The sequence below is a fragment of the Equus quagga genome, chromosome 17 (genome assembly GCF_021613505.1).
Source record: "Equus quagga isolate Etosha38 chromosome 17, UCLA_HA_Equagga_1.0, whole genome shotgun sequence".
NCBI lineage: Eukaryota > Metazoa > Chordata > Mammalia > Perissodactyla > Equidae > Equus > Equus quagga.
Genome location: NC_060283.1, coordinates 10491928 through 10519337, shown reverse-complemented (window position 1 = coordinate 10519337; position 27410 = coordinate 10491928). Strand labels below are relative to the sequence as shown.

The window sequence follows — 27410 nt, the reverse complement described above, 5'->3', positions numbered from 1 at the left end:
CGCAGCACCTCTTGTGTCCCACTGCTACCCCCACAGGGATGGTCGTCTGCAACTGGGTGGTCATCCTCAGCGTCTGCATCACTGTCCTCTGTGTGTTCGACCCCACGGGCCGCACCTTCGTCAAGCTCAGAGCCACCAAGAGGAGGCAGCGCAACCTGCGGACCTACAACCTGCGGTCAGTCGGTGGGGCGGGTGGGTCTGCTGAGGGGAGGGCAGGGGCTGGCCCCGCGCCTCCCGAGCTGCGTCTCAACCTGTGAACAGTCAAGGGCTCAGCCTCTCCCAGCCTCTGTTTCCTGGTCTGTAAATTGGGAATAATGACAGTTCCTGCCTCGTGCTTCTGCTGTGAGATTTAAATAAGATACTATGTACATGGTGGTTCCCACAACGCTCATTCTTGGTACCTGCTCAGTGAACGGTAGCCATTGTTAGCCTTGTTTTCATCTTCAGTGCTACGACAATGATGGTAACAGCAGGAAGGGTGGATACACCGACCAAGCATTGCAGATATTAACTGACAATAACTCTATGGGGTAGCTGTTACCATCATCCTCGTAATACAGATGAAGAAACTGGGGCACAAGGAGGTTATGTGACTTGCCTGAGATAATACAGCCTGTACATGATGGGGCCGAGATCAAGTCCAGGGAGTCTAACTGGAGAGCTCTTGTGCTTAACCACTAAGCTAGGCTGCCTCTAGGATTCAAGGGGCTGGAGGAGGTTAATCAAGGAAGGCTTCCTGGAGGGGGTAAATTTGGTATGGTGCTTGAAGAAGGGCAAAAGCTGTGCCATGGCAGAGAAGATGAGGGAAGGCGTTCAGACAGGGTCTCAGTAATTCCCGTTTACTGAAAGAAAAAGACTGGGGGGCTTCCAGGGTGGGTCACAGGAACTCCCAATAATCGAGCTCCCACTGTGAGTTAGGCCCCTGCACTGAGCCCCTTCCACGAGCAGTCAGCTCCCTCCTCTCGCCGGCCCTGGTGCTATAGTGAGACCCATTCTATGAATGAGTCCATATCCCAGAGAGGGCAGGTCACCTTTCTCAAGGTCACGGTGGAGCGCTCCATCCCCAGCCCCCAGCACCAGGGTCAGGACCCCTCAGGTAGTGGAGCGGCTTGCCCAGGCCCCCAAGTCCAGCAGAAATCCCCCCACCCCACCCTCCCCGGCCTCTTCTTTCGGCTCCCCCCGGCTCTCCACGTCAGCTCAGCGCCGCAGCAGGAGCCACACCCGCGCCTGGGCTGGCCACCTCCCAGTGCGAAATGCCAGGTCTCGGAGCCAAGGCCCGGGAGCCCGTTTTCCCTCCCGGCACAGCTGGTGGCCACCACCCCTCCCACTTTGCTCACTCTGAGCACATACCCCCCACCCGACCTGGTTTCTGGGTTCCTGGGGCCCTGGAAAAAAGTCTCCCCTCCCTAACTCTGGGTAATTGCCTTTGGGGCCCAGGGCAGCTGGCAGTGGGAGCTGGTGGCAGCTGTCATTTTTTTTTTTTTTTGAGGAAGATCAGCCCTGAGCTAACATCTGCTGCCAATCTTCCTCTTTTTTTTTTTTTTGCTGAGGAAGACTGGCCCTGAGCTAACATCCATGCCCATCTTCCTCTACATTATATGTGGGACACCTACCACAGCATAGCGTGCCAAGCAGTGCCATGTCTGCACCCAGGATCCGAACCGGTGAACCCCGGGCTGCCGAAACAGAACAGGCACACTTAACTGCTGCGCCACTGGGCTGGCCCACGGCTGTCATTTTTATGAGAAGCTCTTCCTGCAGTCTCCGGACCTGTTGGGGTTCCTCCAGCTCTTGGGCGGGGCTGGGCATGCCTTGGTTAACATGACCACCTCTCAGGCCATTCTCCAGTCGCCCTCCCTCTGCTCTGAAACCAGCAGACAGTTTTTCTAACCGGGACCTTTTCAAGCCCACTGACCCTTCACCCACTTCCAGGTTTGGGGACACGCACAGACCCGCTGTGCCTCACCGACAGGCTGTTTTAGTTTCTGGAAGTCAGGAAGATGTTCGAGTCCTTGTCCCTTTTTCCTTCCAGTGAAACCTGGTGGGGCTTGGGAGATGGGTCGTTCCCAGCACTACTCCCTGGAGCCTCGACCTTGGATCTTTGCAGAAGGAGTGTCTATTCTCCCTTCATGATACTGAGCCACTGGGCAGAGGGGTGCTGGTCCACGAATTTTCTGTGCAGATTTCATATGTCTCTCCCCGTCTTCGTCTCCGGAGCCGGACTGATGCATTAGACCAAACCTGTCACCGGCTCCACCTGCCCCCTGGTGGGCAGAACGGGTACTGCAGTCAAGTGTTTGGTCAGCGCTTCCATCAGCTGGAACTTCCCGGGGAAGTTAGAAGCCCCGTTAGGTTAGAATGGGTTTAAGAATGTGATGCCTGGGGAGCCCAGCTTGCCTAGCATGCTGTCCCTTCATCAAGCAGCTGGCAGGTGGGACGTTGGTTCAGGATGTAAGGCTGCCCGAGTCCGTTAGGGCTTGCAGATCCCAGAAACAGCAATTCCTTTGCACACTTTCCTAATGGCCCCCGGTAGCCCTGGAAGGCCCTGTGGCTCCCCACCGTCCTTGTCACCCGCTGCCTTGTGGAGCCAGGGCTGGGAGCAGGAAGCGGCCTTTTGCCGCTGAGAGGAGCCAAGAAGCTCGGGAAGGAGGGCCCAGCTTGTCACTCCTGATGGATGCTAAGTGCCTTGCATGCCCTCGGGGTCACCTGTGCCTTTCCCTCCTACTGCCCGCTGGCGTCAGGCTCTGAAGGGGCCAGCAGGAGGGCGCATGTCATAAGAGCAAGTGGGCCCCTTCTTGCTCAGTCTGGAAATGTGCATTTTTAACATTGCATTTGTTATCTTTATGCCCGAAACACACCGGCTTCTGGCACCAGCATCGGAAGGGCGTCCGTGGGTAACTGGCCAGTCGCTCTGCCGTTGGGTGCAGACTCCTGGTGCCCTGACTCCCATCCGAGCATCCAGACTCCCTGGGGCTGGGGCTGGGGGTGGGAAAGGACAGGGCCAGATGTGCAGTGAAGGGTGGGGCCCTGCCCTTCTAATGTTCAGGGCCTCCTCCAGCTCCTTCGTCTTCCCCCAGGCACAGAGAAGGTGAGTATCTGAAATCCTTTCTGAGGGAAGCAGGTCTGCTCCAGGCCCTGGGATGAGTCAGAGGCCCAGCACCCTGCTGCCATCTCCCAGGGCTCTTGGTTGGAGACTAGGACACCTGGGCCTCAGAGCAGCGCCCACTTTTGGGTTCCCAGCTCCGGAGCCCCCGGGCATGCTGGCGTTCAGTCCCGGCCTTGGCCGATGGCAGGAGTGCCCCCCAGGAGTGCTCTGCTGGCCAACGGCCAGGTCACTGGCCACCCAGTTTGGCCAGGCCTGGGCCCTGTCCTCCCCCACACCCCCTGCCGGGGAGCCCTTTGGTGGGGTCCTGGGAACAGGCCGCCCTGTTTCCATTACATCCGGGCCCTGGCTCTTCTGATCTAGCCCCCTGACCTCACACAGAGCAACTGTCCCCCTTTGCAGGCACCGCTTAGAGGAGGGTCAGGCCACCAGCTGGTCACGCCGGCTCAAAGTGTTCCTCTGCTGCACCAGGACGAAGGACTCGCAGTCAGTAAGTACCAGGACGTCGCCTCCCTTGGGCTGCAGTCCCGCTGTCAGCAGGGCCGGGTGGGGCGGGGCTGGTGGAGGGAGGCTGGGCCGTGAGCAGGAGCAGGGGGACAGCTGCTGGTGGGAGGAGCTGTTCCTCACTGAGCGACTCCCGCGCGTGTGAATTGGCCACCCCTCGCTTTGTCAAGGGAACAGACCCCTTGGAACTTAGGGTCTAGTTCAGGGGAAGAGAGACTCAAAGATCAGGACGACCCGGAGACCAAGAAGCAGCGTGTCACCAGCTGTGGGTTTCTCTGGAAGACCCATCACAGCTCTGAAGTGCTCAGTGTGGTCCTTGACGCGCAGTCAGCCTTCCGCACCCGGGCGCGTTGGGAACCACAGGGGCCAGGCTTCTCACAAGAGCGTGCCGCAGAAGGAAGGCAGCAGGGGGCCCCAGGGGAGGGAGGCAGGGTCCTCAAGATGGAGCCCCTAGCGCTGGCAGGGCCCTTAGAGATCATCCAGCCACCCCTCATTTTGCAGATCAGGCAGCTGAGGCCCAGAGAGGTGGAGTGACTTGCTCAGTGTCCCACAGCTAGTTAGTGGCAGAGCCACTGAGGTCAGGAGACCAGTCCTGCCTGAGCCAGACAGCAAAGTGCCCTCCGCGGAAGCCACCAGAAGCTTTGAGTGGCTCCTGCCCATCCACAGCCCCTGGTGAGCCATAGAGTGAGTAATCAAGTGTAAGAAAGCCCCCGAGGTTCCCTGGTGGGCGGGGAGCCCCCCACGGGCCTCTCTGGGAGTCCTGAGGGGTCATAGTCCAGGGCCTGGGCCACAGGCAGACCAGGCGGAAGGCAGGGAGCAGCCTCCTCGCCACTGTCAGGGCCCACGGGGACACGCCCACCCCTCCTGGCACAGAGCAGAGTCTGCTGCTGGAACCTGGTGAAAAGGCAGCCCAGGGGCTGGCCCCGTGGCTGAGAGGTTGGGTTCGTGCACTCCGCTGCGGCAGCCCAGGGTTTTGCCGGTTTGGATCCTGGGCGTGGACATGGCACCGCTCATTAGGCCATGTTGAGGCAATGTCCCACATGCCACAACTGGAAGTACCCACAACTAAAATATACAGCTATGTACTGGGGGGAGTTAGGGAGAAAAAAGCAGGGGCCGGGGGGAAAGGCAGCCCATCATAGAGGGGCCCAGACCCTGGGTCCCATCAAACACTGATAGCCCAGGGGTCCAGTCCAGAGCATGGTTTTCTTTCTTTCTTCTTCTTCTTCTTCTTCTTTTTTTTTTTTGGTGAGGAAGATTGGCCCTGAGCAAACATCTGTTGCCAGTCTTCCTCCTTTTTTTTTCTCTCTCTCTCTCCAAAGCCTCAGTACAGAGTTGTACATCCTAGTTGTAATTCCTTCTAGACCCTCTATGTGGGATGCCGCCACAGCATGGCTAGATGAGCCATGTGCAGGTCCATGCCCAGGATCCAAACCAGTGAACCCCGGGCCGCTGAGGTGGAGCGTGTGAACTTAACCACTATGCCACTGGGCCGGCCCCTAGAGCATGCTTTGATCAGTCCATGGCTGTGTTGCTTAAATGTTTGAATTGGATGCCAACATTTAAAAATCAAGGGCGTTTGTGTAAACTTCCATATTTCTGGATCTGGCAACGTGGGCCCCTCACAGGGCTGGTCAGCTGGAGCTGAGCAGTAGCAGCTTCTGTTTGGCCCCATTAAGTGTTCGAGTTTGCATCCCTGGGTTTTTCTTCTCTTACGAAAGCCAGACACTCCGGGCAGGAGCCCCGCGCGAGAGAGCCAGTTGCCATGAGTCTGTTCCCACCACGGCCTCTCCAGCAGGTTAGGGAAGAGGTCCCAGCCTCCTTCTTGGGGTGACGCAGGGAAGACTCAGCATCAGCCGGCAGGGCTGCCTCCTAGGCAGGGCTGTCCTGAGGACAGGGCTCGGGGGAAGCCAGAGGAGCTACTGGCCCAGCATCGCATACTTCTCCTGGCACACGTGGGGGTCCCCGAGCCTGAAGCCGCGGGCAGGTGTGGGAGGGGGCCTGAGACCCAGGGGCTCCACAGAGCCCTTTGGGGGCCTTTCAAGGTCACGGCTGGCGGGAGGTGGGAAGAAACTCAGTCGGGGAGGAAGCAGCCAGGAGCTTAGTTTTGGCTTCTCTGCTAGAGAGAAAGGCCGGAGGAGAAACAAGCGGGCCGTGCAGGGCTTGGTTCCTAGTGTCTGGGGAAAGAACAGGAAGTGGCTCACGTTGGCATCTGTGCGTGGTCGACGGTGAGTGCCATAGGAGCTCGAGGACAGAAGAGGGCCGGGAGGTGGAGGACGGAGAAGGGTCAGGGGTTGTCTCAGGCAGCCACTGCCAGCTCGGCGGGAGCCCAGAGCCCAGGACAGGGCCCTCAGGGTCAGGGCTGCAGAGGGCCGCCCGGGGTCGGGCCCAGCTGGCGCCAAGGAGGTGCCGGGGTGAACCTGGGGAGGGGGCCCGGAGAGGACACCCCACCCCGGGGGTTCACACCTGGTCTCTCCTCCTCTCTCCTGCTCCCTTGCCACTGCCTCCTGCCTCCCTGGACCTCACAGGATGCCTACTCGGAAATCGCCTACCTCTTCGCTGAGTTTTTCCGAGACCTCGACATCGTGCCGTCCGACATCATCGCCGGCCTGGTGCTGCTCCGGCAGCGGCAGAGGGCCAAGCGCAACGCCGTGCTGGACGAGGTGAGCACCCGGCCCTTCTCCAGGCAGCCTCCCCACACCGGCCTCCTCCCAGGCGCCCCCGCCGCCCCAGCTGCCCCCGCTGCCCAGCTTCCGTGCACCGTCTTGGGCCCCGGAGGTCACCCCGTGATGCTCGCTCCCCTCCCTTCCCCAGCTCATCCCTTCAGCCAGCCACTCACGGCTCTTGCTTGAGTGACTTCCCTCTGCTGGGCCGTGTGTGGCTGCTGCCCAGGCTGGCCGCAGGGCCTTCTAACCACAGGGGCCTGATGGATGATGCCTAATGGATGGGCGTAGAGCCCGGGGGCCTGGATGCCCCTCTCAGCCATGCAGCTGGATCTGGGCAGCCACCTTCACAAGCCTGTCTTACAGGCCAACAATGACATCTTGGCCTTCCTGTCTGGGATGCCCGTGACCAGAAACACCAAGTACCTCGACCTCAAGAACTCGGTGAGTCAGAACCACACCTCCCCCCAACCCCCACGCCCCAGCACCCTGGCTGGATCCCTGTCTCCCTTTGCTGAATGACCTGTGCAGTCACAGCATCGGCCACACCTGCTCTGTCCCGAGTCCCCCCTCAGCTCTCCAGACAGCTTCTCTTCTCAGCTACCGCCACCTTCCTCCCGAGAATCTCCCCATCATGCTGGTCCTACAATGAAACCCCCAAATCTGCCTGTCCGTGCTCAGAATGTCTTGTCCCAGCCTCTCAAGGTGACAAAGTGCTCCATGAGGGTGAGCTGGTATTATTATTGCTGTGGTTGTTATAAAGGCAGTAAAGGGCCAGCACGGTAGCGTAGCAGTTAAGTTCACAAGTTCCACTTTGGCAGCTCGGGGCTCGCTGGTTCGGATCCCAGGCGCGGACCTACACACTGCTTATCAAGCCATGCTGTGGGACGTGCTGTGGCAGGCATCCCCCATATAAAACAGAAGAAGATGGGCACAGAGGTTAGCTCAGGGCCAGTCTTCCTCAGGAAAAAAAAAGGCAGCGAGACATAGCACTTTGGTTTTTAAGCCTTTTTGAGGAGTTGAACCTCTTTGCAGGCACCTTTAATAGAAATCCAACATGTGTGTCACAGGTAGAGGTGGACCCGCCCTGTGGGGGTACAGCCAGCCCTGCCTCCAGAGTAGACCAATTTGGTGTGCAGCAGCTCCACGCTGTGACCTTGAGCAAGTCCCTGATGCCCTCTGAGCCCATTCCTGTGGGTATAAGGTGGCGCTGGGCACACCTCCCCCCAGAGCCCTGGTGGGGAGGAGATGAGCCATCCTGAGTCCCGATCCCAGCATGGTGTCAGTAAACTACGGTGCCAGTCGGGACGCTACTAGAAGGATCCACTCCTTGCACCTCAGTGCCCGGAACAGCCTCATTTCTCCATCTGCCGCCACCCCCCAAAGCAGGAGTTGTGTCCCCTCTGAAAACAGCCTGTCCCCGCTGACCAGGGCTGCCCTGGCTCGCTCTCACCACCCCTCCCTCCACCCCTGACCACTAGGCGAGAAGGGGTCAGGCTGCCATGGCTCGAGGGGCTGGGGTCCCGCTGCCACCTGCCAGAGGCTACGTGCCCCGCCCTGCCAGGATCGCAGGAGGATAATTACCTTCTCTGGCTGGTTCCTGAAGAGCAGACGGAGCCCGCCCCCCCAGCCCGCCCCGGGCCCTGATTAAGGCTGCCTCTTGAACTTCACAAGATGACTAATGGCCCTCTGTAACTTTTACAAGGTGACTAATTCCCTCTAAGTGTAAGTGCAGGAGTCCTCCGCTGCCTGGGGCCCCGGGACGCGGAAGCCGCCTCGCTTGGGCACCTGTGCCTCCCGCTCCCTCTGCCCAGCAGACTGATAACAGCAGCCGCTGCCTCAGACGCCCGGTTTCCAACCGGCGCCTTTCTCCCGGGAGATCCCAATCTGCCCCAGACGCCCCTTGGGAGCCTGTGACTCCCTGAGTCAAGCTGGAGTCTCCTATATCTGCAGACAGAGACCCTGAGGCCAAGACGGTTGGCGACATGTCTGGTCACCCAGCATCTCAGTGTCTCCAGTGTCTGCTCGAGGCCCGGACACCGCCAGCCGGAGGCCCAGGGCCTCTCAGGGTTAAATGTCCCTTCCCAGGGCCTGATGGCTGAGGAGGGGTGATGGCTGCCCATGCCTCCCCCTGTCTTCTCAGGAAAATGGGCAAGAAAATCGATCTAGGGCTCCGAGCATTTTTCTGTCCCCAAATCGTTAATTCTGAGACTGAAGCAACAGGACAGCTCTCGGAGGATTCGTGCGCTGGTTGCGTGGAGATAATTAGGGAAATGCAATTATCATCTGAAGGAGCAGTCCCTCCTGCAGGGCCGGTGGCGGGGTCTGCAGCCCCTGCGGAGCCTCGGAGGGAGCCCCCTCCCCCATCGAGGGGCGCCCAGGGGCCTTGAGGCTGCAGGCGGGAAGGGCAGGGGGTGACTGCCCTCCGCATCCTCTCTTCCAGCAAGAGATGCTGCGCTACAAAGAGGTCTGCTACTATATGCTCTTCGCCCTGGCCGCCTACGGCTGGCCCATGTACCTGATGCGGAAGCCCGCCTGCGGCCTCTGCCAGCTGGCGCGGTCCTGCTCGTGAGTACCCGTCCCGTCCTCCCGGCCGGCCAGCAGGTGTGGACAACAGGTTGAGGTCATGGGGCGGCGCCTGCCCGTGGGAGGATCTCCCTAACCGGCCTGTGCCTGCTGCCCACCCAACCTCCCCTGCGGCCTGCGTTGCTTCTCTTCCGCCCCATCTCTGGACCTCGACCTTTCTGGTTCTGCATCGTCCCTGGGTGGGGAGGAGTGCTGGCTTTGGAATCACACAGTTCCGGCTTTGAATCGAGACTTTGTCCCTTGCAGCCCTGGGCAGGTTCGTCTCCCTCTGCAAATGTCAGTGTCTCTATCTGTAAAGTGGGCATGGTGCTACATACCTCCTGGCATGGTTTCCATGAGATGTTGCCCAGTACCTGGCACTGCTGGTTCTCCTCCCGTCTCCCTCCCTGCCCCTCTCAACCCCTCCCCTCTGCCCACAGCTTCTCTCCTCCCCACAACCCTCCTGTGCTCTGCCTTTTTGAAAGAAAGGCCTTTCCTGGTAGAGGTCCAATCCATAGAGGCCTCTGGAAAGGCCTGGAGAAGGCCCTTTGTGAAAGGCTCCAACCCTTTCACCAGGAGTTGGCAAGGCCTCAGCCCAGGACCTGCCTGCGGTTGGACATCACCCTCAGCCCAGCCAGTATCCAGGCCTGGGGTGGACTCTGCTTTCCTAAGTGGCCAGCTGAGGACAGAGCTCCGGGAGGGCCCCTCCCCATCCTTGATGTCTCCACCCTCTCCCCAGGCCAGGCAGGAGGGCAGCTCCCTGTTCTGGAAAGGCTGGCGTGCTGGGCGGGCAGCTTCTGTCCAAGACACCCTGCCCTTGGGGCCCATGGAAGCCACACCCCTCCTGCGGGGCCGTACTTCTCCAGAAAGCGAGTGGCTCCCAGACTTTGTTCTCACCATCCCCCAGCAACTGGCAGAGCAGACCAGGGCACCCCATGTCCCCTCTGCATCTTTGCCGGCCGGCACACAGCTGGCATTCCTCCCAGCGTCATTGGGAGTCCCCGCCACGGATAGGAAGCTTCTCAAAATGAGCACTGAACCAGGAGTCCTGAGACCTGGGCTCTGACAGGCCCTGCTCCTTTACTCGCAGGCAGGGTGGGGACATCACTGTACAGGCAGTGTCCGTCCTGCCTGCCCGCAGGATATTTCAGAAGCCAGGGAGCCACTGGCAGGCTGGGCCCTTGAAGTGCCCTGTAGACAGGAGGGATGTTGGCGTCTTGTACAGCTCACTGCTGCAGGGAGAGGGAGCAGAGGGTCCTTGGACACCATGAGGGCCCAGCCGGGTCCCCGCCTGGAAGAACCAGGTGCCTGGGGGACAGAGGAGGCAGGCCTGGAGTCCAGGCCTACAGCCAAGGATGTCGGGATAGAGGCCAGAGGGCCAGGCCCCCTTCTCTGAGTGCAGCCCAGGGTGCCAGCACTGGCGGGAGGAAGGAGGGCTGCCCACCCCCCTTGGGCCCACGCCCTTCACCTGGGAGAGGTTCTCCCGTCCCACGCAGAGCATGCCAGCCAGGCCTGCCTACGGCCCCACCACCCTCGGGAGACCCCACTCAGCTCCAGCCCTGCCCCTGAGGGTGCTCAGGCTCCCATGGCCTCCTGTCTGCGGGGACACTGCCCTCAAAGATGCCACGGGCCCCTCCCTTCCAGACTGCTGGGCTGCTGCTGTCCTCGGGTCCCTGGCCCCCGATCACGGACTCAGAGGCAGCCCTCTGCCTGGAGAGAGGGGGAGCCCGCAGTTATCGAGGGCCTGTTGTGTGTTCTTTCTGCATCTGGGGCCTGTGGTCTCACACCAGCCTTGCCAAGTAGCTGTCAGCAGCTTCTCTTACAGAGGAGGAAACTGAGGCTTCGGACGGCCTAGCGCCCTCCAGGCCCTCACAGTCAGGAAGGGTCACATCAGAGCGAGGATTCAAGCCCAGGACTCTGTCTCCAAAGGCCACACTGTGGTTTCCATGTGCTCGGTGCCAGAGGACGGGGCTGAGGTACAGAGACAGCTGCCCGAGAAGGGGCCCACCCTGAGCCCCAGGCCCACCCCCGCTTGGCTCGGCAGTGTTGGGCGGCCCTCCCAGCGTGCATGGAAGTGGTCGCCCACCCCAGGCCCGGTGGCTTCCCAGACTTGGCCTGACCCTGGGATTTCTCATCAAGGCCTCTCCCTATTGGAAAGTATGTAACAGTCCCTCAGGTGCCGCTCAAGTGGAGACAAACCTTTCAGCATCCTTGAAATTCATGATTCTTAATAAAATCTCAGCTGTCATCTCGAGACAGCTGGCAGGCATGGGTCACATGCTCTCAGGGCTCCGGGGCCCATCTGTTGGGTGCTGGCTCCCTCTGGTGGCCTGAGGAGCAGCTGCTCCCCTAGCTGGGTGCCCAGCTTAGCCGCTCACCCGTTCATTCTGGGAGCCTGCTGTCTGCCTGGCACTGTTTTGGTTCTGGGCGGGGCCAGATGGGGCAGGGACTCGGCCCCTGCGTGGACTACAGCTTTTCCACTGGGCAGGCGGGCGGCATTGTAGGGTTTTGCGTGAAGAAACGTGGCTTGACTTACAGGGTAAAGGGGGTCCTAGCTGCCAAGTTGAGAAGGTAGGGGGCAGTTGTAGGCGAGGGAGACCAATCAGGAGGCCACTGCGACACCCCGAGGCAGAGAGAATGGCAGCTCGGAGCTGGCGGAGGGGTGGCGGCGAGGGAAGTGGTTGGAGTCAGGTGGCCCCAGAGTGGGGCCCAGCAATGAGCGGGGGATGTGGAGGACTGCAGGGAGCCTGTGGGGGCGGGCCATCGGGCACTGGGACCTGGAGAGGTTGCGACCCTGTGGGAGGTCTGAGAGGAGACGGGGGTGGTTGGGTGGAAGCGTCTGGAGGCCATGAGCAGGCCTGAGAGTGGATGGGGCCCCACAGGAGCGGGTGTAGCCAGTGGGAAATGGAGGTCCAGACCTGGCCTCTAGGCCCTCGGGGAGAGGCCAGGCAGGCTGCCAGTGAGGGAGAACCACCCAGGAGAGAGGTGCCTGCTGTGAGTGGGGGGGCGATTTCTGAGGGGAGGGAGAGGCCCACTGGTCACATGCTGCCAAGAGGCCACGTCGGGGGAGGGCTGGGAACCGGCCGGTGGAGCTTAACCAGGGAGGTTTGGAGACAGGGGCCAGTGGGGGTGCTGCAAGAGCAGGGTCCCGAGAGGCTGGGAGGGGGATATTGCTCTAATGGAGGGTCCCCGGTGCTGAACCCTCTGTCCCCTGCCCCAGGTGCTGCCTGTGCCCCGCGCGGCCCCGGTTTGCCCCTGGAGTGACCATCGAGGAGGACAACTGCTGTGGCTGCAATGCCATTGCCATCCGGCGCCACTTCCTGGACGAGAACATGACCGCAGTGGACATCGTCTACACCTCCTGCCACGATGCGGTGAGGGGCTGGTGGGCCTTTGTCCTCGGCAGGCTCCGGGCGCAGGCGGGGCTGGGGGCTGGGGCCGGGAGTGCCGAGCCGTCCTCCCAGGCTGTGGGAGCCCTTGGCTTTGCAGGCACTGCCAGCAGCGAACTCCAGGCCTTCCCGATGGGGCAGGCAGAGGTGGGCCCCTCCTTCTCCCCACCCCCTGGCCTGCACCCCCTCTGCGGCAGGAAGCGGACCCCAGCCCTACACCCAGTACTGGGGCTTCCTTGCCCCAGCCGTTTGGGGAGAGAGAGGGGGAAGAAGTGGTGAGGGTTGGGGAGGGGGCAGCCCCTCTGGACTCCGCAGGCTGGAGGCAGCGCTCAGGGCTGCTCGAGTCAGAGCGGCTGAGAGGGCTGGGTGCTGGTCGGAGGGATCTACCACGACCCCTGGGAGCCCCAGCAGTCTCACAGCAGCCCAGTGCCTCACAAAGTCAGATCTCCTGGCCGGGAAAACCTCCTTAAGGTCCCTTCCCCGAGTCTGGCCACTTCCCAGGGCTGCTCAGGCTCACGAGCCACCTCCTCCTAGGTCTACGAAACCCCCTTCTACGTGGCCGTGGACCATGACAAGAAGAAGGTGGTGATCAGCATCCGGGGAACCCTGTCCCCCAAGGTACCCTGCCAGTGGCTCCCAGCCCCCTGCCGTGGACCCCCTCTACCCCCCGAGGGGTGCCCACCTCCCTCTTCCTGTCCTCCTCAGCCCCGCCCCCACCTGTCCTCTCTCCCCATAGGACGCCCTGACAGACCTGACCGGTGACGCCGAGCGCCTCCCTGTGGAGGGGCACCATGGCACCTGGCTGGGACACAAGGTACCCCTCCTCCTGGGCCCCGATGGCCCCTTGCCTTCTCCCCTCTCTGCTGCCGCGCAGACCTGTCCTGTGTTTGGGGTAGGGGCTCCTCTCTGCTCGCGGGTCTCCCCGGGGGAGATGGTCAGAGAGGCGCGGGTTCCTTTGGAAGGAATCCTGCGGCCTCCTGCTGGGGCCCCCACAGCCCTGCTGGGCCCCCATCCTGTCGCAGAAGAGCCTGACGAGGCAGCTGGGAGGTCACACTGGTTAGGTAGACACAGCCCCTCTGAGCCTTGGTTTCCTCATCTGTGAAATGGGAATGGTGTGATGAAACGTCCGCCAGCCCCACAGCCGGGTGATCGTGTGGACCAGAGGGGGACATGGTTAGTGAGCCACTGGTCCCTGTGGTCTCTGGTCCTGGAGGGGCCTCCCTCCCTCCATAAGACACCCACCTCTGTTCCTCCTCACCCAGGGGATGGTCCTCTCGGCTGAGTACATCAAGAAGAAGCTGGAGCAGGAGATGGTTCTGTCCCAGGCCTTCGGGCGAGACCTGGTGAGGCGTTTTGCATGCCACCGAGCCCTCCCCATGCCTGGCTCTCCCTTCCCCAGGGCAATAGGTTGGGGACAGGATGGGTGAACACGGACCCTCCCCACAGGCCGGGCTGTTACGCTGTCCTCTGATCCCTGGCTCCCAGCCTCCTCGTCACTCGGTCCCTCCCACCTCCTCTGACCCCTTTCTCTTTTGTACCAGTTCCTCCTGGGCACCCCTGCTTGGCCCCACCCGGTTATGCACACCTGCTCTGTGCCAGGCACTGGAAGCACAAAGATGGCTCAGGCCCAGAGCTTCCAAAGTAGAGAGCAGAATGGCAAAGAAAATACTTACAAAGCGGATAGAAGGGGTGCTGCTCTGGTTGGGGGCACTCTCCTAAGGCGCTGCCAACTGCCTTTCCCAAAGCCAACTAGTCCCTGGACTCAGGGGATCCCAGTCTAGTTGTCAGGGCACAGGGATGGGGGCAGGTGACAAAACGATTATCTTAGAGTGTAGTCACTATATATAAAGGTCTATTCCAGGTTCACTTGCAGTGTTGAGGAGGGAGTGAGCCTTTCCTGGAAAACCAGGAGGGCTTCCCCGAGGAGGTAACCTCTGAGCAAGTTTTTGAAGCATCAGTAGGAGTTTGTTAGAGTAGTCTCCCCAGGAAGTGGCTCTGTGGGGGTCCAGCTTGGCTTTTCCTCTGCCCCAGCAACTACCCAGCACAGACGTGGTCCCAGGACTCTGGGAGGAGCCCCCTGCCTCCCGGTGTCAGCCCAGACAGTCAGTTTGGCGGGCAGCGGGGCGGGGCTCTCAGGCTGCTCTCGGTCCCCAGGGCCGAGGAACCAAACACTACGGCCTGATCGTGGTGGGCCACTCCCTGGGTGCAGGCACCGCTGCCATCCTCTCCTTCCTCCTGCGTCCCCAGTACCCGACCCTCAAGTGCTTCGCCTACTCCCCACCAGGCGGCCTGCTGAGGTGAGCTGCGTGGGGCCGCAGAGTTGGCGGGGGCTAGACTGGGCAGTCTGACTTCGGTCACATGGGGCCTGGGGATGGGTGGAGCTCTGTCAAATGCCAGGCAGACCCCGGGGTCTACCCCCAGCAAAGCCCTACTGGCAGGAAAGGCGGGGTAGGGAGCGGTCAAGAGGCTAACTAACGCCAGGATGCTGGAGCAGGGCCCCTCCCCGCCCTAGCGCCCCCCCGGCTTCCCTTGCAGTGAGGACGCCATGGAATACTCCAAAGAATTTGTGACCGCCGTGGTTCTGGGCAAAGACCTCGTCCCCAGGTGAGTCGCTCCCCACCTCCACTGGCCTGGCCTGTGCTGTTCCTACCTCCTCAGAGCCTCGCCCCGGCGCCACATCCCTCTCACTCAGTCACCGTCTGCTCGAGGGGCCCCAGACCCCCTCCCCATCCTCAGCAGACTCCCCTCCACCTACCCCGTGACCCCGCCAGCCTGCTCGTCGTGTTCCTGGGGGCTGGGCGTGGGCCTGCCCCAGCTGCGGCCCACCTGGCACCTCTCCTGGTCCCTGGCCAGCCCAGCTGACGCCCCGTCTTGCTCCCTCCCCCAGGATTGGCCTCTCCCAGCTGGAAGGCTTCCGCAGACAGCTCCTGGACGTCCTGCAGCGGAGCACCAAGCCCAAAGTGAGCCCCCTGCCCTCCCTCCTGCCCGGGTACTGGCACTGGGCCCTCATCTCTCTTGTGCCCTGCCTGTTCCTGGGCGCAAAGCACAAGAGGCCCAGGCACATGAGACCAGGCTGGGGTGTGTTTGGTGTCATGGGAACCTCAGGCCATCAGACCCTGAGCATCACTGAGTTCATCTTCTCCACCCCTGCCTGTCTTTGTACAGACAGGGAAACCGAGGCCCAGAGTAGGTGCAAGATTTGTTCTTGTTCACACAGCAAGTTGTAACTGAGTCAGGAGTGGACCCAGGGGCTCCTGAGTCCTGGCTCCCATCACACAGCTGTCTTAAGTCAGGAAAGTGCTGTCCCCGTGGCTCAGTGCTTCGAGTGTGTGATGGGAAGGCCTCGTCCGCAGCCTGTGGTGGCGCCCCGGGCTCGGGGAGGCTGGCATCACCTGTGGAGGGATCTGGTGCCGCTGGCTCCGATTTTCTGCCGCGGCCCGGAGGGGAGGATCAGCTCTCCCTCGTCCCTCCTCAGGTCCTCGGAGGACACCGGGGGCTCTTCCTGTGGCAAGCTGGCCTTCAGCACGCCAGGCCAGGGGGTGGGGATGCTGTGGCCAGGCGCCCTGAGGCAGGCAGGAGGGGCCCACCTGGGCCAGCAGGTCCCCCAGGCCGGCCCTCACCCCATTCACCGTCTCGGCCTGGTTTGGACTGTCCCAGCCTTGGTGCCCGTGACCCTCTGGGAGGCTGTGCCCTGTGCCAGGTGCCAGGGGTGGACAGGGCAAGAAAGCCTTAGGGGACCATGTCTGCCTGGAGGAGCTGAGTTCCGGGATGTAGGACTGTGCCCATCAGACCCGTCCTGGGTACTTGTCAGGCCCTGGAGGCAGGTGGCTGGGAACCAACCCAGACATGCCAGGCCGGGCGGGTGCAGCTGGGCTGAACTTCAGGCTCTGTTCTGCCTCCGACTTGTGAAATGACCGAGAACAAGTCCCTTCCCCTGCTGGGCCTGTTTCCCCGTCCTTGGATAAGGGCTTGACCGGTCTGCCAGCCCCTTCCAGCTCTGAGTTCCACAATCCCACGTCATCTGTCCTTGGCAGCTTTTTGGCCGTCCCAGCTCCCACTGCTCCCCTGGGAACCCTCCTCCTGAGCGCCCCTCTGCCCCTGTCCACCCTGCCAGCACTGCTCAGCTCCGTCCCTGTCTCCCTCCTGCCCGCGTAGTGGCGAATCATCGTGGGGGCCACCAAGTGCATCCCCAAGTCGGAGCTGCCCGAGGAGGTGGAGGTGACCACCCTGGCCAGCACGCGGCTCTGGACACACCCCAGCGACCTGACCATCGCCCTGTCGGCCAGCACCCCGCTCTACCCGCCCGGCCGCATCATCCACGTGGTCCACAACCACCCAGCGGAGCAGTGCTGGTAGGGGCAGCTGCGGAGGTGGCAGTGGCCGGGGCCGAGGTTGTGTCCTCCAGGGGTGTGGGGGATGGGCGGCCTTCCCTCAGTCACCCCTTGGGGCTGGGGGCAGAGGCTGGGAGACGATGGCCCCGGGCCACCATGGAGGAGTTGCCCTAGCCTTGACCGTGGAAGTAGAACAAAAGGCCAGTCCAGGGCAGGACTCCAGGCTCCTCTCTTGATGGTCCCATCCCTTGTCCCCAGTGTCAGCCCTTCCCTGTGTCCCCCCAGGGCACCTCTCCCCACTGGTGGATGCCCCGGAGGGGTCACCCTCAGGCCCTGGCCAGCTCACACCCTAGTTGTCACTTGGCCTCACCGCGGGATCAGTTGGCAGAGAGCTGGGAGCGGGGCCGGGGTGGGTGCAGGAGGGAGAGGGGAGTGGACGGGCATGCAGACATCTCTCACGCCTGCTCTTGCAGAGGGCTGGGCCTGCACCCTCCTGCCCGCGTGGGCTGCATCCCCTGACAAAAGGCTTGTGAGCTGGGCCCTGCCACACAAGGGCAAAGGGCAGAGCCAGTGGCCGGCGGGCCGGGGCCAGGCCGCCACTCACCCTCAGCCTCCCTCTGGCCCCTGTGCCCCTCAGCTGCTGCGAGCAGGAGGAGCCCACGTACTTCGCCATCTGGGGTGACAACAAGGCCTTCAACGAGGTGATCATCTCGCCAGCCATGCTGCATGAGCACCTCCCCTACGTGGTCATGGAGGGGCTCAACAAGGTGAGCCCGGCAGCTCGGGCGGACACTCAGCCATGCCCCGTGGTGTCTTGCGTGGCGGATCTCTGCCCCTATTTCACGGACCAGGGTGTGGACGCTCAGAGAGGTCAGCCAGAGTCCCCAGCTGGGTGGCGGTGGGGCTGGAAAGACCACTCCTGTCCTGGCCTCCTCACCCTGCTCTGTCACACTGCTGTGTGGCTCCGTGGCGGGGAGGAGTTTGGGAGTCTCCCAGGGACCTGTGCCTGAGGCAGGCTCAGCTCAGAGGCCCTGAAGACCAGCTGGCCCCTGACAGATGCACAGCCAGGCAAGGGCATCCTCGGCCGTCACCTGGCCACAGCAAGGCTGAGCCCAGAGAAGGGAACCTCCAACCTGGCCCACCTGTGGGGTGAGGCACACTCGCAGGGCCAGCCCCAGGCCTTACAGGAGAAGCAGGGACTGGGGCAAGAGGAGAGTGGGGCCCGGCTGACCCCAGGAGGCCCTGTTTGGCCTGAGAGGCTTGTCCTGCTGCCATCCCCCACCCCTATGATTGTCACCCCTCCACCATCACCAGCTTTCCTGTCCTGTCCCCAGGTGCTGGAGAACTACAACAAGGGGAAGACGGCCTTGCTCTCTGCTGCCAAGGTCATGGTGAGCCCCACCGAGGTGGACCTGACGCCTGAGCTCATTTTCCAGCAGCAGCCGCTGCCCACGGGGCCGCCCGTGCCCGCTGGCCTCGCCGTGGAGCTGCCCGCCGCGGATCCCCGGAACAGCAGCGTCAGGTGCGTCCTGCCCACTCCGGCCCCACCCTGGACAGTGCATGCGGGGGCCACAAGTGTGGCTTCAGAGCGTGTATGCTTGTGCACGTGTGTGTTCACGCAGCTCTGCACTCCTGCACGAGAGGGGTCGGATGCGCCCCCTCTGCTCGCGCTCTCTCTCTGCTCCCGCTGCCCCAGCCTGCCGTCACTCAAGCCCACGTGGGTAGCGGGCATCTAGGGACGCATGGTCCCCCCGGACACAAATGCAGAGATTCACTCATACCCCTGTAGACCCAAACAGACGGACTTAACGTACCCAGGCACTTACACACACACACACAGACACACACGTGTGCATTTGTATTGGCGCTCACATGTGCATATACATATGCTCACAAATAGTAGCTCTAAATACACAGGGAGCTCCATATAGACATTTGCACGTATAGGACACACACCAAGACCAGGCCGGGACACACGTACACAAGGACACGCTTGGACAGGCAGCCATGTGTGTAAATGCATAGACATACCTGTGCCCAGCCAAGCCACGTGGACACACGGGGGCCGACACAGACACCTGGTACACACACTGTACACGTAAACACAGAGGTGTGTGCACAGGCTCCATTCCCCGCCCCATTCACATGCACTCTCTGGGATCAGGCTCTTGAGAGGTCCTCCTCCACCTTGAGAGGGGAGATCCTCCTGCCTCTCTAGGACCCTTCATGCCCGGGTCCTGAGTCAGGTCACAGATCTGGCCAGCAGGCTGCTGAGAAGGTGGCCGCTGCTTCCCAGGCCCTTGGTGGGGACACCTGGACGTCTCTCCATCTGTGCACTTCTTGTGGTGGCTGCATGACCAGAAGAGGGCGCCAGTGTCCTTTTGCAGCTGCAATGCCGTCGCTGCATCCCCCATGCCCTGCAGGCTGGTGTGCGGAGTGACCCCAGGGGGGCTCCAGGGCTCCCGGTCCAGCAGAGGGCCACAACCCACGGGAGAGGCGGGGGGACCCCAGTGTGAGGGAGGGAGTAATGAGAGCTCTGGAGGGGCCACAGAGGGGTACTGGTCCTGAGGGTGGGAGGACAACCAGTGTGGGCGGCTCTGTGCCATCCTCTCCCCTCCCCCCTTCCCTCCCGCCCTCTCCCCTCCTTCCATCCCTCTCCCCGCCTCTCCCATTCCACACTGCCTCATGGGTGACCTGGGCAGCCAGGCTCTGGAGCTCAGGCCCGCATCAGGACAGTGACGGGGCACCAGTGCAGGGTTCCCCAGCAGGGCTCTTGGAGCCCAATGCCTCAGGCCCTCAGGACCCTGACCCTGGCTTAACTCAGCCTCCACCCTTTTTTCTCCTGTCTTGGGTTCCTGTGAGTTGTTTTTTAAAAGTCAGGATTCCCAGCTCCAAACTGTTGAACAACCACCAAATTCACTTTCCCCTCTCCCCTCCCCAAGTTCTCCAGCCGGGGAGCTGGGGGTCGGTCCCCACCCCTCCTGAGTCTCACCCCTCCCTGCCCTGCCTCTGCAGGAGCAAGTCCCAGTCTGAGATGAGCCTGGAGGGCTTCTCGGAGGGGCGGCTGCTGTCCCCAGTGGCCGCGGTGGCAGCGGCCCGCCAGGACCCCGTGGAGCTGCTGCTGCTGTCCACGCAGGAGCGGCTGGCGGCGGAGCTGCAGGCGCGCCGGGCGCCACTGGCCACCATGGAGAGCCTCTCGGACACGGAGTCGCTGTACAGCTTCGACTCGCGCCGCTCCTCGGGCTTCCGCAGCATCCGGGGCTCGCCCAGCCTGCACGCCGTGCTGGAGCGCGACGAGGGCCACCTCTTCTACATCGACCCCGCCATCCCCGAGGAGAACCCGTCCCTGAGCTCGCGCACCGAGCTGCTGGCGGCCGACAGCCTGTCTAAACACTCGCAGGACACCCAGCCCCTGGAGGCAGCCCTGGGCAGCGGGGGCGCTACCCCTGAGCGGCCCCCCAGTGCCACAGCCCATGAAGAGGAGGAAGAGGCGGGTGGCGGGGCGGCCCCCCACGGAGAGCTGGCACTGCACAACGGGCGCCTGGGGGACTCGCCCAGCCCTCAGGTGCTGGAGTTCGCCGAGTTCATCGACAGCCTCTTCAACCTGGACAGCAAGAGCAGCTCCTTCCAGGACCTCTACTGCATGGTGGTGCCCGAGAGCCCCACCAGCGACTACGCTGAGGGCCCCAAGTCCCCCAGCCAGCAAGAGATCCTGCTCCGCGCCCAGTTCGAGCCCAACCTGGTGCCCAAGCCCCCGAGGCTCTTCGCTGGCTCGGCCGACCCCTCCTCCGGCATCTCACTCTCGCCCTCCTTCCCGCTCAGCTCCTCGGGCGAGCTCATGGACCTGACGCCCACGGGCCTCAGCAGCCAGGAGTGCCTGGCAGTGGACAAGATCCGGACTTCGACCCCCACCGGCCGTGGGGCCAGCCCCACCAAGCAGGATGACTTGGTCATCTCGGCACGCTAGCACCCCGGGAGCGACTGTCGCCTGAGGCCCAGGTCCGAGCAGGTAGCCCCTCCGGCTCCTGGTGGCTGCCTCCAGGGCCGGGCCGCTTTGAGGAGAGGCCCCCAGAGGCCAGTTTAGCCTCAGGCACGGGGCACTGCCGCTGAGCTGGGGGTCCGCATCCCTACCTCAGCTTAGGATCCCCAGAGCCAAGGCGGCTGGGATCTAGGCCCTCCAGAGAGGGGAGGGGTGTGGAGCAGGGAGGAGCCTGGGGCAGCCTGCCAGGTGGGCAGCGCAGCACCGGCCCACAGGGGCATCCTGGCGCCCCCTGTTCCAGGACGGGCATTGGGCGTGCTGACTCCCCATCACTGCCCTCTGGCTGCTCTCCCAGGGCCGAGATGGAGAGCAGCGCCCTCCCCACATATTCTCATCTGTGGTCCAGGCTGGCATCTGCCCTGGCCACCCCCCAGATCCGGTGCCTGCTGGCCAGCCCCCTGGGGTGACCACCCACGAAGGTGGCCCGCAGTGCTGTGTATGTTTACAGAAGCTGCTGGGCTGCGCTCAGGGTGTTTCCTGGGCTTGCAAGCCCCCACCCCCCAATCATGTGTCCAGTGACCCCACTCTGAGCAGGTCAGGGGACAGCCTCCACAAGGCCCAAGTCAGCCGAGCGACCTTGAGGGGTGTGTAAGAGGGGTGGGGTCAGGAGCGTCCCTTCTCTGCTCGGTGCCCCTCATGCTGATCCCTCTGTCACAGGGTCCTGGGCATCCAGGCCTGCCCCGCCTGCCCATTGCTTCCTGGCTTGCCTTCTACCCCCAGGGATCCTGGCCACTCAAAGGGTGGAGAACACAAGTATGACCACCCCTGGCTGCAGAGTCAGTGCCCTGGAAGGAAGAAGGGCGCCCAAATCCCCTGCCCTTGAGGGTCCCATGTAGCCCCTTTGTATCACCTACCCACCGTGTACCGGCAGCCCAGCCCTGGCATCTGAAACCAACCCCATCTCCACTCCCCTCAGCTCCTGGTCCTCGCTGCCTCTCTCCTAGGAGTGGGGCTCCTTCCATCTCCATGTCCTGTTGGCAAAGAGTGGGGCCAAGAGTGGAGTGTTGTGGGACCTGGCCAAAGACCCTCTGCCCACTGCCTGGGGGGCGGGGGGCCGGAGGGGGCAGGAGGGCCAGGAGCTCTGGGGCTGTCCTGGTTTAGCCAGAGGCCTCCACAGCCCCCGTTTGAGGGTTTTTTTTCCCCTGCTGGGTTGGGGGAGCGGTGGGGAGGCGGCGCCCCGGCCTTTCCCCAGAGGCCGAGTGGGGAAGGTGTGCATGCTCTCGGGGGCATGTGTGTGCATGTGCATGAGTGTGCACCCTTCTTGAGGAAGGGACTGCTGGCGCGCACACCCCACCCCACCCCACCCGCCCTCCCTGCCTGCTGCCCTCCCCAGCCTGCCAAGGAACCACGGTGGGGGCTTGCGCGCGGGGGCACGGGGCCAGCTCAGTTTCCGATGTCGCCCGTTCCCCTCGTCCTGCCTGCTGCTCTGACCCCCCGTTTGGAAAACTGGTGTGTGCCGAGGCGTAGACCGCCCGCTTGTGCCTTCGTCTCCTCGGAGGCAGGCTCCCCCCCCACCCCGGCCACAGCCTCCCCGCATCGGCCAGGCCCCCCTGACCAAGACGCCCCTCCATCTCATGACCACTGGTGTCTGGGGCCTGCGTCCTAACCCCACCACACACACAGCTGGGACCCCTGCCCACCCTGACAGACGGCGTCAGAGACCTGGGAGCTGGGCCTTCCTCACTCTCTGTGACTCCCACCCCTCCCCAGGCTCCAGGACCCCGCCCCTGCTGAGGGCCCCGCTGCTGGCCCAGCCCGGGCCCAGCACAGAAGCAAGATGGAATCAGTGGCTCTCGGAGTTTAAAAACAAGACAAATCACAAATCAGAGTCAAGTTCCAACAAGCACCCCGGCCAATAGCAGGGAGAGACTTGGTGCCTGGCCTTTTAATTCCTCCCCTGCCAGGGTGGGCCCCGGGACCTCTGAGGGGGCCTGGTGCCCACCCCTGCCCAGGACTGAGCCATCAGGGACAGACTCCCCGCCCCCAAGGCTGCAGCCACACTGGGTTACAGGCTTGGGGCTGGGGCAGGCTCGGACTCAGCCCTGGGTGCCCCCGGGTCAGCCCCCTCCCTGCCCCCTCCCCACCTCACCCCCAAAGGATGGGCCTGCTGCAGGTCTCTCCCCTCCTCCCCCCACCACTCTTGGGGGGTCTGAGCCACCCCCCTCAACCCAGCTCGGCTCAGACCGACCCCCACTCTGTCCCCCAGACCCGCAGCACAAGCTCTCCCAGCCATGCGCTGGCCTGTCCTCGCAGGGGCCCGGGGGAGCTCCATATGCAATCGGCGGCGAGCAGCCGGGCCCCACAGACCCTCCTGCACGCTCCGTGCCATCCTCCCCTGACTTTTTTTGTACTTAATGTATGAAAGATCCAAACTAATATTGCTGTAAAAAGGAGAGACAAGTTAATATAGCTTATTCTATAAATATATCTGTATATAACGGTTTCTGTATATTGTATAGAGCTGTGTATAAACTGGATGTAGAAGCGTGCCGGCTGCCTTGCGTGACCTCTCTTCCCCGCAGGTGGCGGCGGTGGGGGTGGAGGGGGCGCGTGACTTGCTGCTGAGGTCAGTGGCAAGTGGCCAGAGGACCTCCGAGACTGGCTCTCGCCGCTGTCGATGCCCTGGTCCAGGACCACACGATGAGTCTCAGTGAGGGACCAGAAGACCCTCAAAGCCCCATTTGAATGGGGGCAGCCCCTTGTTGAGCCCTGCCTGTGTGAGCTGTGCCGGGGGATCCGTGTCCATGACCTCATTAGGGCCCTGAAAGATGGGGCTCGTTACCCCTTTCTCCTCCCTGAGGGGTCTGGGGCTCAGAGAGGGTGAGTAAGCTGCCCCAAAGTGCAGAGCCAGTCATCAGGGTCCCAGGCTGGTCCCACAGTGCCCGCCCCTCCTCGCAGGGCTGGGAGCTAGGGCAGGGGGGACGACTCCACTAACCCCACCCCCAAGGAGCACTGAAATGCAGAGACCTCAGCTAAGAGGGCTTCCCGGGGAGGGTGCAAAATGCCTGTCCAGCCCAGGGACCCCAGCCCGCGTGGCTCCAGGACAGCGAGGCCTGGGCAGCTGCTCCAGCACCCCGGTGGGCCTCCTGCCAGCCACTTGCCCCGGCCCACCCCTCTACACAGCAGGTGGCGCTGTTCCTCCGGCCAGTCCGGCGGCTGGCCCAGGCACTGGCCCCACCAAGCTTTGACCTGACCTTGATCTCTTCCTTCCCCACCCTGCCCATCCTCCCAACCCCAGTCCAGAGTGACCCTGCTCCTCCCAACCCCAGTCCAGAGTGACCCTGCTTGGTGAGGGGTTGGGAAGGGCGATAGAACAGCGCCTGTCTTCACCCACGGCCTCTTTGAACAGAAGAGGAAACCGAGGCTGGAGAAGGACAAGCCCTGCTCAAGGTCACTCTGGTGGCGGGGGCAGATCTGGAACCCTGGCCTCCAGCCTCACCTACTGGTTTTCAGAGGTTCTTCCCACCTTGGAGGTCCTTTGGTTTGCAAACTATCCTATCCAATTAGTAGAGCAGAAGCAGAAGAAACTGAGGGCCAGAGAGGTTCTGTGCCTTGCCCAAGGTCACACAGCTGGAGTGTGGAATGGGGGGGGGCTCTCATGAGGGGCAATTCTGGGAAGAGCTGGAGCAGTGCTCAGCAGGCAGGGAGGTGGGAGAGAGGTTACCCTGCAGGCCCCAAGACTGGGGGTGCGCTCTCACCCCAGTCCAGGGAAGCATGAGCCCGCTTCCCTGACTCCCTGGGTCCACACTCACCACCCCTGGGACCTTCTTCTCTTCCTCTGCAAAATGGGCCGATGCCAGGGCCGTGTGGGCCCATGGGAGGCCAGGAGTCCTGCGGTAGGGAGGCCTGGCCACCTGGCCGGTAGACTGAGCCCCACCCTCTCCTGGGCTGCCCTCCAGCCCGTTACTCATTAACCCTCAAGTCCCTGCCTCCCTTTCCCCAGGGCTGCCTCCTCGTGTCCCTACTGTCACTCAAAGGCCGGCCCTGGGTGCTGGGCGCTGGGGACTGGCCTGCCACCATAGGAAGCCCCATTTATGGATGACTTCCCTGGCACTTTACCCACACGGTGAGGTGGGGACAACGGGCTGATTTACAGAGGAGGCCTCCAAGGACCGGAGGGCAGGCCTGGGAGAACAGCTGAGCCGGCCACAGGGGACAACCACGTCTGCTGGGCCGGGGCTGAAGTCTCGGTCCCTCACTCATTGTGGCTTGTTGGGGAGAGGGGGCAGGTGGCGACTCCTCTCCATGGATGGAGCCCTCAAGGCCCTAGCGATGGGGCTCCCTCACTAGCCTCAGCCTCTCCCCACCCGGACTTGGGCCCCAATTTCATTACAGAGTTGGAATGCGGCAGCCTCGACTCTTGGCTGAGCCCTGGAGTCCGGGACGTTTCCGCCACCCTTCTCCCCCAGCCAAGAGATGAAACCCCCCGGGGACAGTCGCTCCTTTGCTCCGTGGCCTAGTGGAGTCAGGGGATGGGACTAACAGGGGGCTCCGTCCCACCATGTCCAACTTCAAGAGACTTAAGCCAGCCCGAGGAGTTGGGGTGTTGGGAACAAAAGACACATATCCTCCACCCTTTGATGACCCAGACATCTAGGGGTGATGCTTAGCTCTTGGGGATAGCCTTCAAAAGGTGGGCGTTTCAGCACCACCTGGGGTACGGCAGAAAGACCTGTGGGTGGGGGAGGCTTATAAAGAAGCTGGTTTTCCAGCTGGTCCCTGGCAACTCCTAAAATAAATTCATTTTCAAAAATCACACGGCATGGGCGGGTGTCCACTTGGTCCACGGCAGGCTTGACCCGGGTGGGGGAGGGGGCAGAGCAGAGAATAACAATTGTCTTAAGGGATGCTGCGGAGGGAGAAAAACCTCTGGGGTGTATCGGCTGGAAAAGAATGGGCGTCTCAGTGTGGCCCTCTGCTGCTCTCAGCCCGGCCCCTGCGGGGGGAGCGCCGGTCAGCACACACAGCTGGGGCCTCCAGTAAAGTCCCGTTCTATATATCTAAGAGCAACAACTCGGAGAGCGGCCCCCGGAGGGACAAAACCTCATTGTGAGGCACCCGCCGGCCTGGGCGCCCCCTCCCCCAGCCCCAGAACTGTCGTGGTATTGACCCTCCTCTGCGGGCCACCACCGGCCTGCTGACTGGGCCACATCTGGGCTCAGGCACTGGCCTCCCCTCCCCCATGGCTGGCTGCTGAGGAGGGGGAGGGCGGCCCGGGTGGGAGCAGCTTCGCAGGCTCTCACCCCATCCCTGCTGGGCAGCCCGGCTCGGCCCCCCGCTCTCCCCCGGGGGGCCACTGGCAGGCAGAGGGGAGAGCTCTGGGCTGGCTAGGCTGGCATCCGGACCTGCCGGCAAGTCCTCTCACCCCGCTGGGCCTCAGTTTCATCATGTGTCAGGGGGGGGGGGGGGGGGGACAGGTTTTCCAGTTCTGACTTGTTGTATCTGAGGATCCCGAGAGGGTACGAGCTGAGCCACTCTGCAGTGACATGATTCGCTGGGTCTGGGATTCCAGAACTCTCGGCTTCCGAGGTTGCAGGGTCTAGGGAAACAGTTTGAGGATACATCGTCCATTCATTCAACACATTTATTCAGCACCTACTGTGTGCTATGTAGTGTTCTTGGTGTTGAAGCTAAAGCAATGACCAAGCCAGAAAAATCTCTTACCCGCATAGGGCTTCCATTCTAGAGCGAGAAGAATAACGGCAAAAACAAAATCATACTCTTTTACACGGTGAGAACGAAAGGCCTAGGGAGGAGGAACCTGCTGTAGGTAGGGTGGTCAGAGGGGTGATGAATGAGCCGAGACCTGACTACTGAGAAGGAACCAGCCATGTGGGGACAAGCATTGTAGATAGATGGAACAGCATGTGCCAAGGTCCTGAGGCAGCTGTGGGCCTGGCATGTCTGAGTGATGGCAAGGAGGCCTTGATGTCTGTGACTTAGTGAGCAAGGGAGAGAAAAGTAGGAGCTAAGGTCAGTGGTACAGGCAGGGGCAGATCCTACAAAGGCTTGGAAACCGGGGCAAGAGGTTAAGATATTGAGTGCAAAGGGAAACCACAGATTTTAGCAAAGGAATAAGAAGAGCTGATTTACGTTTTAAAAATAGTGATTTGGGAGGATTGTAGAGATCAGCACGGAGAGAGGCTGTGCAGTTGGGCAGAACAGGGATGAAGAGGCAGAGGGACGAGGGTGGCGGGGTTACCCCTGACACACTTGAGGTGGAACCTTCAGACCTGGCGCTACCACACCGGGAAGCAGTGGCTGAGCAGGCAGCTTCCCAGGTCCGCCCAGATCTGGCTCCGAATATTGGCTTTGCCCCTAACCACCTTGAAACCCTGAGACCTGTGCCGTCCAATATCGTACCCACACAGGGCTATTTAAATTTGAACTAATTAAAATTTAACAAAATCGAAAAGTCAGTCCCTCGGTCTCAACAGCCACCTTTCAAGGGCTCCATGGCCACAAGCGCCTAGCGGCTCCCAGATTGGACAACACGGAGAACATTTCCATGCTCACGGAAAGTTACACAGGACAGCACTGCCTCAGACGGTGCTGAGCGTCCCTGAGCCTCAGTTTCCTCCTCTGTCAGATGCACATAACCCTACCTCCTGGGTAGGGGAACCTGGGAGGACTCAAGGAGCTAACGCCCACCAAGCGCTCAGGGCGGGCCTGGCCCATAACGAACGTTCATGGAATGCATCGCGGAGATGGAAGGTGAGGACCGGGGAGGAAACAGGGGAGGCTGCTGAGGTTTGCTTCTGAAACTCTCAGATTCAGATCTTCCCCTGTCCAAGGGGAGGATGAGGACTGCGGGGG

General features: G+C 62.1%; 2 protein-coding genes across 8 annotated transcripts in view; both read left to right on the top strand.

The window, feature by feature from the left end:
• DAGLA (diacylglycerol lipase alpha) overlaps nucleotides 1-23083 on the top strand; it is a 63235-nt gene extending 40152 nt beyond the window's left edge. For 6 of the 7 annotated variants that reach the window (XM_046644907.1, XM_046644906.1, XM_046644909.1 and 3 more), the window contains 16 exons: nucleotides 37-175; nucleotides 3506-3593; nucleotides 6136-6270; nucleotides 6637-6714; nucleotides 8714-8838; nucleotides 12056-12209; nucleotides 12759-12842; nucleotides 12961-13038; nucleotides 13487-13567; nucleotides 14379-14521; nucleotides 14760-14828; nucleotides 15112-15184; nucleotides 16380-16576; nucleotides 17193-17322; nucleotides 17890-18077; nucleotides 19571-23083. In XM_046644907.1, the coding sequence (XP_046500863.1) occupies nucleotides 37-175; nucleotides 3506-3593; nucleotides 6136-6270; nucleotides 6637-6714; nucleotides 8714-8838; nucleotides 12056-12209; nucleotides 12759-12842; nucleotides 12961-13038; nucleotides 13487-13567; nucleotides 14379-14521; nucleotides 14760-14828; nucleotides 15112-15184; nucleotides 16380-16576; nucleotides 17193-17322; nucleotides 17890-18077; nucleotides 19571-20522 (2714 nt within the window). In that variant the 3' untranslated portion in view covers nucleotides 20523-23083. The remainder of the gene's footprint in view (nucleotides 1-36; nucleotides 176-3505; nucleotides 3594-6135; nucleotides 6271-6636; nucleotides 6715-8713; nucleotides 8839-12055; nucleotides 12210-12758; nucleotides 12843-12960; nucleotides 13039-13486; nucleotides 13568-14378; nucleotides 14522-14759; nucleotides 14829-15111; nucleotides 15185-16379; nucleotides 16577-17192; nucleotides 17323-17889; nucleotides 18078-19570) is intronic. The other variant, XM_046644912.1, reaches the window with a different exon arrangement.
• A 4218-nt stretch (nucleotides 23084-27301) lies between these two features.
• The window catches only part of MYRF (myelin regulatory factor), a 34383-nt gene continuing 34274 nt past the window's right edge, over nucleotides 27302-27410 (top strand). Inside the window, exon 1 of the mRNA XM_046644133.1 lies at nucleotides 27302-27308. Within this exon, the coding sequence (XP_046500089.1) occupies nucleotides 27302-27308 (7 nt within the window). The remainder of the gene's footprint in view (nucleotides 27309-27410) is intronic.